The sequence below is a fragment of the Mauremys reevesii genome, linkage group 21 (genome assembly GCF_016161935.1).
Source record: "Mauremys reevesii isolate NIE-2019 linkage group 21, ASM1616193v1, whole genome shotgun sequence".
Taxonomy (NCBI): Eukaryota; Metazoa; Chordata; order Testudines; family Geoemydidae; genus Mauremys; species Mauremys reevesii.
Genome location: NC_052643.1, coordinates 3,476,374 through 3,489,051, shown reverse-complemented (window position 1 = coordinate 3,489,051; position 12,678 = coordinate 3,476,374). Strand labels below are relative to the sequence as shown.

General features: G+C 61.6%; 1 protein-coding gene across 1 annotated transcript in view; it reads left to right on the top strand.

Annotated features, from left to right (window-relative positions):
- Nucleotides 1-12,678, top strand: part of EPHA2 (EPH receptor A2) — a 34,392-nt gene that overhangs the window by 11,866 nt on the left and 9,848 nt on the right. The window contains exons 4-11 of the mRNA XM_039509321.1: nucleotides 7,758-7,913; nucleotides 8,730-9,062; nucleotides 9,481-9,605; nucleotides 9,980-10,139; nucleotides 10,587-10,686; nucleotides 11,312-11,367; nucleotides 11,988-12,113; nucleotides 12,329-12,511. Coding sequence (XP_039365255.1) covers nucleotides 7,758-7,913; nucleotides 8,730-9,062; nucleotides 9,481-9,605; nucleotides 9,980-10,139; nucleotides 10,587-10,686; nucleotides 11,312-11,367; nucleotides 11,988-12,113; nucleotides 12,329-12,511 — 1,239 coding nt within the window. The remainder of the gene's footprint in view (nucleotides 1-7,757; nucleotides 7,914-8,729; nucleotides 9,063-9,480; nucleotides 9,606-9,979; nucleotides 10,140-10,586; nucleotides 10,687-11,311; nucleotides 11,368-11,987; nucleotides 12,114-12,328; nucleotides 12,512-12,678) is intronic.

Genomic DNA, 12,678 nt, shown 5'->3' with positions numbered 1-12,678 from the left:
GCATCCTCGTCTGTTCCCAGCCGTGGGCTCCCACATTCAGCTCTGCCGGTGCCCCTCAATCCCGCCCTGCACACCCCCGCTTACTATTCCCAACCCTGGGCTTCACAACCTGGCAAGTCCAGCCCTGAGCGCCCCCCTACCCGCCCCAGATCTAGTGATGCCTCTCAGGCCTGACCCAGCCCTGGGCCTGGGCACCCACAGCGCTGACAATCAAACTCCACCCTGCCCTGTGGCCACGTGGTATCTCAGCCCTGGGCTCCCCACACAGCTCTGCTGATGACTTTGAACCCTGCCCCGCACCCCACCCTGCTCTCCCAGCCCTGGGCAAATGCATCTATTTCCATTCATTCTCTTCTCTGCCCCACTCCCCCTTGGGCGCGCCCTGCTGGGCCGGGTCTCGAGGCTGTTTCCCTGCTCCGGGAGGGCACCAGCGAACCGGAGAGCAGAGATCTGAGCCTCCCTGATAAAACCCTCCTAAACAATAGGCATCAGTGTTGGGAGCGGTGGGGGAGGGGGCATGGAGTCCGACCATGGAGCAGATGCCTGTGCCGGCCTGGCAGCTCCCTCATGACATGAGTGGTGAGGAATGCAGTGGGAGAGGGGCCGGCGGGATAAACCCCGGCAATGCGGAAAGTGGTGCCGGGGGCTGGGGGGAACTCAGAGTTTGGCAGGGTGGAATCGACCCCCCCCCCCCACACACACACCTGCTGTCAACCCTCGACAGCTCAGGGGTCCCCCAGGTCATGGAGCAGGGAAGGGTTTGATTTTAGCTGCTAACAAAGCAGCCAGGAGTCCTGGGACAGTGGGGTGGGGTGGACGAAGGGGCTGAACACCCAGGCCATGTCCTGCCAGGTGCTGTTCTTCCTAGCCCAGCGCGTCCGCCAGGGACACGCCCAGTGCAGTGCTGGCTTGATGGCCCTGGGTGTCTATTTCCCCTCCTCCCCCGCAGACAAGCCCAGCACGGGCAGCAGTCTGGCATGCCCCTGCCCCCGGAGGGATCCCCCTAGGAGAGACCCCACGGCCCGTTCAGTCCTCAGCTGCCCAGCTGCTGTCAGCTCCTTGCCTTGGACCTGAGAAATATCTTCCGCCAGGTGGGAGAGAGGGGAGCAGCACGGAGCCCTGCTCCGCCCTGGTGTCTGCGGGGGCCTGAGCTGCATCTGGGCTCTGGATTGGCCCCCCCCCTTCCTGGAGCAGGGCCTCGCCGGCCCCACAGGAAGGGGGCTACAGTGCCATGGGTGAGCCCTGCCCTCGCGGGGAGCTCTCGCACGTCAGCGGCTGGTGCGGTGGGATCCCCCGGCCAGGTGTTGTGCGTGTGGGGTGGCCTGCTGGAGCGCTCGTGGTTATGTCACGACTGAGAGCTGCTTTGATCCAGCCATTCCCCTCCCCTTGGGCTGCCAGGGCCCTCACTCCAGCACCTGCGGCTCAACCCCACGGCTGGTGGGGCTCATGGGCCGTGCAGGGCCTACGGCCTCTCCCCCTGCTGTGGCCGCCCAGCTCCCTCCAGCCCAGCTGGGTGAGAGTGGTGCTGAGCCCCCACGTGGCCCAAGAGCCCCCTGGCCAGGCAGGGGGAGCAGGGATGTGGAGGAAGGGAGCTTCCCCCTTCCACCCCAAATTGCTGAGCCCGGGGGGCTGCTAAAGGCCCTCCCCTCTTCGTACAGCCTGAGCCAGCTCTGCAGCTGGGGGAGCCTCCTGACCTCAAACCGCAGGTTCCTGGGGCTCCATTTCCTCCCCGGCTTCCCTTGTGCAGAGGGGGAGCTTGACCGGTCAATGCATCAGCCTCCCCCCGACACCTGTACTGGCATCTGCCTTGGGTCACAAGTGACTCGAGTTTGTTGGTCTCAGCCCCACTCTTGGAGGGGAAGGTGTGCTCAGGGACCTTCAGGGACAGGCCCAGGGCTGTTGGAGCAGGGGTCGGGCGGGGGCGCAGGTTGGTATTGTCTTTACTGTGCCTGAGCAGCCATAAATTGGGATGTGCCTTCCCCCAGCTTCTGGCACGGGATCTGCAATGGGCATCAGCTCCCATCCCAGGTGCACTGTCTCCTGGCCGGGTTCCCTGGTTGCTGGGAGCAGGTGGGCTGAGATCAAGGCCTTGGGGTGCTGGGGCTGGCGTCTCTCTGGAGATTCGGCTCTTCCAGCTGTGTGCCCCCGAGTCGGGAACAGAGGGTTTGTACACAGGAGAATCTCGGGGCTACAATAGCAGTGGGGGGCTCAGTGTGATTGAGGGGGCCTGGCAGGGCTGTGTGGGGAGCCCAGGGCTGGGATAGCTGGGGGCTGGGGATCGGGATTGAGGGGCGCTGGCAGGGAGCCCAGATGTGGAATGGCAGAGCTGTGTGGGGAAGCTTGTCCCACCCCTGCCTGGGCCATGCCTGGCTTAGTCCAGGGTTGTCACAAGCCCAGTCCAACCATGTCACAGGCTGGTCAGCCGCCCCTGAGTTGTGGGGACTCTGCCCTGGAGCAGGGCACGGCGGGTCAGGCCCTGCGCTGGCCACCTGGCAGGGCCTGGGTCGTAGATCCCTGAAGTTAAAGGGAGCTTTGTGCCAACTCAGACCCTGCCCAGTGCTGAGCCAGCCATGGCTGCTGTCAGTGGGAGGGGAGGGTGCTGGGCCCCAGTATTACCCTGGGATCCTAGCGATGGCCCTGGGCGCCCCCCAGCCAGCCTTGGACCTGTGAGTCCAGGTAAGGGGTGATGGGAAAGCAGCAAGCTGGGGTACACCCCGCCCCAAGTTTACCTGGGGGGCGCTGTGAGCAGAGGGGCCTTCACAACCCGCACACAGAACATGCCATGATGGGGGGCACCATCTGCGGCCAGCCCCCACTCCCTGCAGAGCTCAGCCTTCCCGGGGGCGGAGAGGAAGGGAGTGAAACAAACGGGAGATAAAGGGTTGGGGGCTGGACAGGGAAGGGGAGGGGCCCCCTCCATTTTGTTGGGGTCAGGAATGTGACAGGAGATAATCCAGGGGTTTGCATAAAGTGGCCACTCAGTGCCGGATCTCCAGCCCTCGCCCACGGGCGCTCCGGGGAGAGCCAGATAAGGAGCCTTCCAGCACCGGAGACGCTTTGTCCCCCCATCCCAAGCCAACAACCAAAGGGAGAGGGGTGTTCATAGAGACTCCTCTCCCTCTCCCCGGCCCGTAGAGGGCTCTCCGGCCCCTCCCTGCTGCTGCGGAGGTCACCCCAGAACTGCAGACCCTGTACCCCCTTCCCTCCAGGCCTGCGGGTCGCCATGGTGACAGCATCCTTGCTGCCCTTCAGTCCCCTCTGCCTCCAGCTGGTACATGCGGGGAGCAAGCGGCAGCTCCCGGGTGGGCTCCCTGGGGTGGGGTGGGGTGGGCCAGACCCCCGGGGGAGCTGCCCAGGCTTGGGTCCTCAGCCAAGACCCAAACCGCCCCATGCTGACATCAGGTGGGGCTCTGCTCCCTTCCGCTCCTCCTCATTCTTACTTCATCAGCTGCGCAAAGGGATCTGCATAGTGCCCCCTTCTCGTTCCGGGCCCGCTGAGAGAAACTTTAGGGCAGGGCCCTGCGGTGCTCCCCCTGGCAATGCCCAAGCCTTCATTCATCCGCCCCCCCGCCCCCGAGTCTGCTTGCCCCGGTGCCCTGGTAGCCAGGTGCCAGCTGCACAGCGAGGCCCAGCGGAGAGGGCCCGGGCACCAAAGCATGTGTGCAGAGTGTCGTTGCACTAGCATTCCCTGGGCATGTCCCATGCCAGCTGGCCTGGCTTGCCGGTGCCACCCGCTCGAGCCCCCGACCCCTTGGCATTGACAGATGTCTCCCCTCATCTCCTGGGCAGCATGGTGCCTGCTTCCCCCTCCCCCACGTTCTTGTTTGTCAGCCACACTCCATCCGTCTTCCTCTCACGCCTTCCTTGTGTTTTCCCCTCCCTTCCCCCAGCCCATCCGCCACCCCCCATCGTCCTGGGAAAACAAGCCTTGCTAAGGGTTTGCACCCCCTCCCCAGTGCAGACACTAGCTCTCTATGCTGGCTGAATGGAGGCATTGTGTCTGCAAGAGTGTGTGTGTGTATGGGGGGGGGACAGGGACCCCGCCTGCTGATGGTCTCCCTCATTAAGTCAGACGGCCCTTTGGGACTGTGACCCGTGCGGGCTGACGCCTCCCTTTGTCCCAGGCAGGCCCTGCTCTTCCCGCTGTCTCTGGCGGTGAGTCGGACGTGCTTCATTGACAGGCCCTGCAGTGGGTGTCCTTGGCCTTTTGGGGGTCCCCTGCTGCCTGGGGCGGAGGGAGTCCTGAGCGCGAGGCCCAGATGCGGCTCACGGAAATCCGGCACCCAGAGCGCGGCTGCCCCTTCACTTGAGCCCAGTGGCGCAGCCTGCAGGGACTCCAGGCCCCAGCGTGCAGTGCAGGATGGCTGCCCACCGGTGCAGCTCCGCTGGTATCACGGTGGAGCGCTGCACGATAGAAGCGGGGCTGCCCCTTTGTTTGGGGGCGGGTGGAGCACTGCACGCTGGGACCTGTAGTCTCTATGGGCCACACGCACCCCGGTAGGAACGATGGCAGCGGGTTCACTAGCGCTGTGCCTGGGAGCCCAGGAGGCCTTCAGATGGGCAGAGCGTGGGTGACCAGGAAGTAACAGTTCCACACAAATCCCCCCTCCACCCCCCAACCAGCTCACAGCGGTAGCCTGGGGGCTGCCCCAAAGGTTGGGTAGGACGGGCCCCAGCTGCTGTGGGACCATGAACCCTCAAGGAACCTCAGTTCCTGGAGGCCGTCCGTGGAAGCTGGACTTAAAACGGGGGGTCGTTCCTGGCATTGTGTGGCGAGCGTGAGGACTGTCTGTCTGACTCTGCCCCCGTGCCCGTAGGAGCTGAGTGCCTGCGGCGTGCCCTGGGGGCAGGGAGGGAGGGACCGCAGTCCGTGCCACTGGCAGGGCCGCACATCCCGGCAGTGGCTCCCAACCTGACCGGCTTCCTCGCCCTCCGGGCAGGCCAGTGAGCACCTTGCTCCCCTGGCCACTTGCCACGTGCCTGTGAGCTGCCCCTGTGATCTCTCCCTGGTCGGATGGAGGCGCTTCCTGCCAAAGATGGGGGGCGGGGATGGAGAATGGAATTTGCCCTTTGTGCAGAGAGGTTCTCTGACCTCCGGGAGCAGCGCTGGAGCCTGCTGGCCTCTGTGAAAGGGAGCCCAGGGAGCAGGAAACAAAGGAGTTTATCTCCAGGAATAAACACAGATATTCTTAGCCTCTCCTCCTGCTGCCAGAGTCCCCACCCCTCCTCCATGAAAGCTTCACCCCCTCCTTCTGTCCAGGGAACACAGAGAGGAGTAAGTCAGACCCTGCATCTATCGGTGTGTCTGTCTGTCTGTAATCTGTCCCCATACACTCTATCTATCTATCTATTCTCCATACATCCCATCGGTCTGTCTGTCTATTTAAGCATCAGTGTCTAATAGTTGGAAGTTAATTCCTATAAGTCTAATTGCTCCAGAGAGGCCCAGGGTCCCTCCTGCCCCCTCCCACTCCTCCCCTGCTCGGGGGAAGGAAGCCGGCCTCTGGGCACCAGTGAAATCCTGACAGGTTTACTGCCCTATTGTTTCAAGGTGCAGCCAAAGCCACCAAGCAGGGCAAGCGGAGACCACCCATGAAATAGGGGCAGCCTCGCTTTGGGAGAAGTGTTGTTTTTTTCTTTAACAGCCCAGGAAAAGAGGCAGTTGGGAGGGGGAACTTTCCTAACATTAGGGCTGGAGGGGTACTTAGCTGCTGTGGGGGAAGGGGCTTGTGAACCTCTACAACACCCCTTCCCTAGAACCCTCCACCACGCGGGCTCGGCACCGCTGGGCTGGCTCGCAGGCCCCTGGCTTGCTTAGCTGCCTGCGGATGGGTGCTGGGGCCAGGGCCGCCTGAGCATTTGGTCGAGACCTTTGTGTTTTTATTAAAGAAACACGACAGTGCCCAGTGTCACTGCCCCGGGCAGAGCGGAGGAAAGGGCCTTCCTGAAAAGTCACGCTGCCGTATGGCTTCCGAGACCGCTTCCTCCTTGGAACACTGGAGGAAGCAACCCTAGGGCGGGATGAGGTGGCGGAAACTGGGTTCCTGTGGAAAACCCAGATCAGATGGGGAATGAGTCAGGCTCCCCCCGCCCCCCCCATTCTCTTTGTTTAAAGATACCAAAGAAAAGAAACTAACTGAGTCTGCAAACAATCCCAACCCAACCATGGGGGCGAGGTGGCGTAGCCCTTTGTTGTCCAATGGGGCCCCATTACCTTGAGATAAGGCCTTGTCTGCACAGTTCTTGTGGCTCTTTAACTGTATCCGGTGAAATTGGTCTAGCTCCAGCGGTACCACCGCCTTGTGTGCGTGGCCGTGATGGTAGAAAGGTGCCGTAGACTGGTATAGCTGTAGGGAAGGGGGGAAAGGCACCTCTGTGCTGGGACAGCTGTGTGCACACTGGGGGTTGTACTGGTCTAACCATATTGGTAAAAAGTCGCCCCTCTAACTGGCAGGGTTAAAGCAGGATAAAATCAGTGTATGGACGAGGTCTGTGTTACCTCCCAAAACCGAGTGAAAATTAATGTGAGGCTCCGTATCCGCCCCTGATTCCCCCTGGCCAATTTCTGTGGTTTGTCAGCCATGTGCGCCTGCATTTACGCAGTTTTCTCATCCCTGTTGCTGCGGAAAACCCCCCACCGCTGGTGGGAGGGGGTTTCTTTGAAAGAAGGACTCTGAAGGGGCGTTCAGACAGACTGAGCCATAGGCTTGTTCTCTGTAGCGTGACTGCGATTGGTTGGCATTGCGGTCAAGACCCCAAGCAGACAGTGGGGGCCCATCACACTAGATGCTGTACAAAGGTGAAGATACTGCCCCGTCCCGCAAAGCTGACGGCCTAAGCGCTGTCCTCTCCTTGCATGTATCTGGGATCCGTTCCTATGCTGGGGGCTGCAGAGGGAGCGAGCTGAGCTCCTCGGGAGAGCGGGAGTCCTCACGTCAGTCAGCGGCTGCTCATTCACGTGGGTGCCCTGAGCAGTCCCCCGTGCCGGGGTTGGCTGCAAGCCTGGAGGAGGGAAGTTTGAAGTGCCAGATTTAGGGGAGGAATGTACTGGTCTTGGATTGGAAATGTGCAACGTGCGTGTGCCTGTCGGCCTGTCCCATTAATAATACTGGACGGGAAGCCGGGCAGGCTCGGAGGGGGAACCTCCCCCATCGGCCTTGTGGGAGCCTGAGCCAGGACTGAGGGGTGCAGGAGTTGAGGCTGCAGAGCTGCCCCAATCTCTGCGGCAAAGGGGAGATCTGTGTCTGGACGGGGGAGGTTAACACCGAAAGCTAAACCTACCCCAGGCCTCGGAAAGTCCAGCCCTGTCCCCGCGCCCCGGCTAGTCTCCACGCTTACGCCGTGGCTGTCAGTAACTTTTAGAAAGGAAGCCCCCAACCCCGCCCCCTCCTGGAAACATACAACCCCATCAACATGCCTTGGGGGGCCAGCATTGGAGGCTGTGCACACCCATGGTAGTGCCCCCACGCTGCTTCCGGACCCTGACTGCAACGCCACCTCCCAGCGTCCTGGTTGTTAGGCTGTCTGAGGAGCTATCCCCGGCATCTGCAGACCCACTGGTCACCATCTCCTCTCGCAGTCCCTCCTGTGTTTCCTCCATCACTTTGCATCTCCTGGGTCGCAGGGGGTCAGGCTGGGCTCTGGGGAGGCTCTGCGGGAGCAGGATGCGTTGGCTGCTGCACGTTCAGGGCCGTGAATGGGTGTTACCCCAATGAGTGCCCCTATTGCCTAACCTGTGCCCTGCTCTCCCCTTGCAGCCTGCCCTGCTGGGTTCTTCAAGCCGGATGTCTCCGGTGATGCCTGCTCCAAGTGTCCCCCCCACACGCTCTCCTCTCCCGAAGGTTCCACCTCGTGCCCATGTGAGGAAGGCTATTTCCGGGCGGCAGAGGATCCAGTGTCTTTCCCCTGCACCCGTAAGTATGAGACCCTGCTGTGGTGACAAACCTCCGCTGTTCTCACCCACGTTCCCACCCCAGCTGCCCCCGGGACAGGTCAGAGCCTGCTCCATTTTCCTGACCTGTAATAGTAACCCTCTGCTCATCTAGAATAGTAGTGACCCCTGAGGAGCTCAGAGCGCTTTGGGAGCATTAGGGCTTTCAACGTGGGAGGTAGGTAAGGGCTCCCCCGTGTTTTATAAGTGGGGAAACCGAGGCACAGAGCGGTCGAGTGACTTGCCCATTGTCACACAGTGAGCCAGTGGCAGAGCTGGGACTAAACCCCAGGAGTCCTGTCTCCCAGTCCCCACCTCTAAGAGCCAGACCGCCCGCCCCTCAACTCTCTCCAGCAGCCCACATAAAGCTCCTCCCGCCCACCCTTATGAGGCTGTGAATCGGCAGGCTGGCTATGAGGCAGCCCAGTCCCGACCCTGGGATCACATCAGCCCAGTGAGCGCCAGCCCCAGAGAGCTGGGACGAACTCAGTCTCATCGCCCACCAGGGGAACACCCCAAATGACAGGAAGTCCCGCCTCTCGTTCCCCGTGAAACGTCCCACGCCTTTGAGGGCGGCACTTCCTGTAGTGACCTCATTCAAACAGCGAATATATTGGCGGGGCAGCCACGGGGGATGGACCTGGCTGCTGTTCCCCAGGGCTGGGGCTGGGGCATGTCGGTTGGCTCCCCCTCCTCCAGTTCCAGGAGCTCCAGCTCCTCTCTGCTCTGGGAGCCATGTGCCCCCAAAATGAAATGCCCTTGGCACCATGACCCATGACCTTCCCCCCACCCCATCCAGGTCCCCCTTCTGCCCCCCACAACGTCATGGCCATCGGCTTGGGCGCCAAGGTGCAGCTGCGCTGGTCCCCGCCCCGTGACACGGGGGGCCGTAAGGACATCACCTACAGCATCACGTGTGAGCAGTGCTGGCCGGACTCGGGGGAGTGTCGGCCCTGTGACAACAGCATCCGCTACTCGGACCAGCCCCAGGGGCTGACCGGGACGTCTCTGACCATCAGCGACCTGGAGCCACATGTTAACTACACCTTCACCGTGGAGGCCAGGAACGGGGTGTCCGCCTACGGCCCCAGCCGCAGCTATGGCACTGCGAGCATCAGCGTCAACCAGACAGGTAAGGGGTGGTCGGTCTATGTAACTGGTGGGCTTGTATCAACATGCCTGTTACATTGGGGTGTGGGGGGGTGATTTATATACAGATGAGGGAGGTGCTCTGGTTAATATGGGAAAGTGAACGTCAGGTATGGGGTTTGATGGGGCTCGGCAGGCAGGCAGCGGCGAAGGGGTTAGATGGGGTGTGGTAAAGCAGCTGAAGTCACCCGTGCGGCAGAGGAGACCATCCGCTGGTGACTATGGCAAAGCAGCCGCACTGCTGCGTAGTTAGATGTTTGGACCGGCCATGCCTGTGTATGGGCAGCTCTGCCAAAGCCCTGGGGGCTGCTGGGCCTGGCCTCCTGCCACCCGCTGAGTGAGGTGATGGCTTCACGCCTCCTAGCACCCACCTGACCGTCGCCTTCTTCTCCATTGGCCAGAGCCTCCCCGGGTGACATCGGTGAATTTGGACAGCCAGACTGAAACCAGCCTGAGCATCTCCTGGACCGTCCAGCCCCGGCAGCAGAGCCGCGTCTGGAAGTACGAAGTCACCTACAGCAAGAAGGTAGCGCTGGCCGCTCACTCTCGGAGCTAGTCACGCCCTTTGGGCTTAGAGGGGACCACAGCTTCCTAGTGGGTCTGCCCATGGAGCCAGTTGGAAGGGGAGGGCCTGGCTCGGATGCACAAGCCACAGCATGAATCAAGCTGTTGGAGTGGCCTCCAGGAAAACTCAGAGGGACATCAGGTCACTGGGGGTGGGGGGCTGGTAGTGAAGCCAGATTGTCCTCACTGGCTTGGCCTCAGCCACTGATCCTTGAGCCAGACTGATGCTGTCACTGGCTCGCCCCTCTCCCGTCCCTGGCTGGGCTCTGGGGCGCTGCCTGGTCCCGCGAGGCTGCTGATCTTTGTGGTGGGGGTTGTGTGTTTTGCTTTCTGAAGATGGATGAGAACAGCTACTCGGTCCTGCGCTCCGAAGGGAACTCGGTGACCCTCTCCAAGCTCACCCCGGGCACCAAGTACGTGGTGCGGGTCCAGGCCCTGACACAAGAAGGCCAGGGGGCCTACAGCATGGAGTATGAGTTTGAGACGCGTGCCGAGGGTGAGTATGTGAGGGAGGGGCAGAGTCCACTGTTACTACCTCCATTTCCCAGCTGGGGAAACTGAGGCACGGGGAGGCGAAGTGACTTGCCCCTGGCCATGCAGCGAGTCAATGGCAGAGTCCATGGGAATAGAACTCAAGTGTCCTGTCTCTGAGTCCCCAGCTCTGATCACTTGCCACACGCAGCTTCCAACTCTGCCTCTCCTTGCGCCCCACCTTCGAAACGTACCGACCCTCAGCGCAGGGAGAGATCAGCATGAAGGGCGCCAAGAGCGACAGAGGGAGCGAGCGCTCTCTCTGCCTGGACGTTGCTCAATCTCAGGTGCCGAGGGACTCCCCACCACCCTTGGAGAGGCCTGGGCAGAGCCCGGCCAGTAAGGAGCCACACTGGGAACGTGCGGTTAGTTTCCCCGTGGCTTCCTTCACGGTCTTTCCTTCCTCCTGCAGGCTCCGAGAGCATGAACATGGCGGCTGCGGTCGGCGGCTCTATCTCTGGGATCATTTTGTTACTGGTCATGATAGCTGTTGCCCTCTACCTTTACCGAAGGTATTTGCATTTACCCCCCTTTGTTGTTAGGGCGTCCGTAGCCCAGGAGCGGCTGCCTGTCCCTTCCCCATTGGAGCTCCCTTCCCTCACAGCCAATGCACCCGCTGGCCTGGAGGTGTGGAGGGGGCAGTATTGCAGGCAGCTAACCTGGGCCTCGCTGCTAGCCCAGGCGTCTGCTATCACGTGATTCCCCGCTGCTGACCTGGCATTGGCTGCTGAGACGTACGTGGGCCAGGTTGGGTCCAGCATAGGCTGTGTAAGAGGAACCAAAATGTTTATTAAGGAACTGACCCCCCCCAGACACCATGGCAGGAGAGCCCGGGTGTGAAACTGACCAGAGACAGAAGTGAAACAGACTAGTCTGTTCCCACTAGGCCCTCCGGCCCTTACTCACTGGTTACCCAGCCCGGGCATCACTGGGAGTTTGCCCAAGGAAGGACTGAGTGCAGGACCCCCTGGAATCTGGTCCCCCATATTAAGAGGCAGGGCGGGGGGCTGGATGGATCTGGGGTCTCTTCAAAGCAAAGAAGGATGTGAGGGAGAGGAGCTTGTCTGGCGTGTTCTCTCATGTGATTCGGGATGCAGTGGGGAGCGTCTCCAGGCCTAACCCGCCTTGTTGTTGTAGGAGAAGGCGCTCGCGGGCCCGTCAGTCGTCCGAGGACGTTTACTTCTCCAAGTCTGGTGAGTGAGAGACTCCAGCGGGAGCTGGGTCGGACCCGCGCCAGGGAGCCTGGCAGGGAGCATGTGCCCTTTAGAGACGAGTGTGGCAGATCCCAGCTCTGTGCTCAGCTGGGGCCGGGAGCCCCTGCACCTCCTGGAGGAAGGGACAGCGCTTCCCCCGCCAGGTGGTGGGCAGACCCAGCACAGTCCGTGTGTCTTTCCTCACCTGCCCATGCAAGGGCTGGGCAGAATGTGGCCTTACAAGCCCCGGCCCCCTGTGAGCGGCCTGCTGGCCCCACAGCCCGCTGCTGAAGCACGGCCCTAGCGTGGGACCCCGGTGGTGGTTGTGCAGGGTGTAGCTCGGCTGCAGGGCCGTGAGTGAGCAGGAACCCGTAGTGTGACCCATAAATGTCCGTGCAGGCTCAAGGGAGACCCCACCCCCCGCTGCCAGCCTGACATCGGCAGAGTCCCTGCCTGCAGCAGGGGGAGGAAACGGCTGTTGGGCTGAGGACGCTGGGACGGCTGGGCTTCAAACGGCCATGAGTTGAACTGTACTTTCAGTAGGATGAGATCTTGCTGGGTTCCTGAGCCCCAGCCTCATGCCTGCTACCGTGTGTCCCCTCCCTCCCTCCGCCCCACAGAACAGCTGAAGCCCCTGAAGACCTACGTGGACCCCCACACCTATGAAGACCCCAACCAGGCGGTGCTGAAATTTACAACTGAGATTCACCCCTCGTGCATCACCCAGCAGAAGGTGATCGGTGCAGGTAGGTCGCTCCCTCTTCCTGCTGCGAGTGGCTGGTGCCGGGGGGGCCTGCCTTCCTCAAACCGGCTGTGATTGGTGTAGGAGGGATACAGCCTCCTGGTGCAGCCAGTAGTTGAAGGGGTTTTCCCTCCAGCCTTTGCATCGCCCAGCAGTGGACACGCCCAGGTCTCCAGTAGCCTCAGGAGGGTCACCCTCTTCCTCCTTTCCTCCTGCCAGGCGAATTCGGGGAGGTTTACAAGGGGACCCTGAAACACGGGAAGAGGGACATCCCGGTGGCGATCAAGACCCTGAAGGTTGGCTACACGGAGAAGCAGCGCATCGACTTCCTGAGCGAGGCCAGTATCATGGGCCAGTTCTGCCACCACAACATCATCCGGCTGGAGGGCGTCGTCTCCAAGTGTAAGCATCCCCGCCCCATCCCATACACCCCATGGTCCCTTCTCACCCGACAACCAGTTGTTTTTCCTGCCAAGAGCAGTGATTTAGCTGCAAAAATGGCAAGGTTTGTGCTGGGGGCGACTCGGGGAAAGTCGCTGTTCTTAAACCCAGCTTCAAAAAATCCCCTC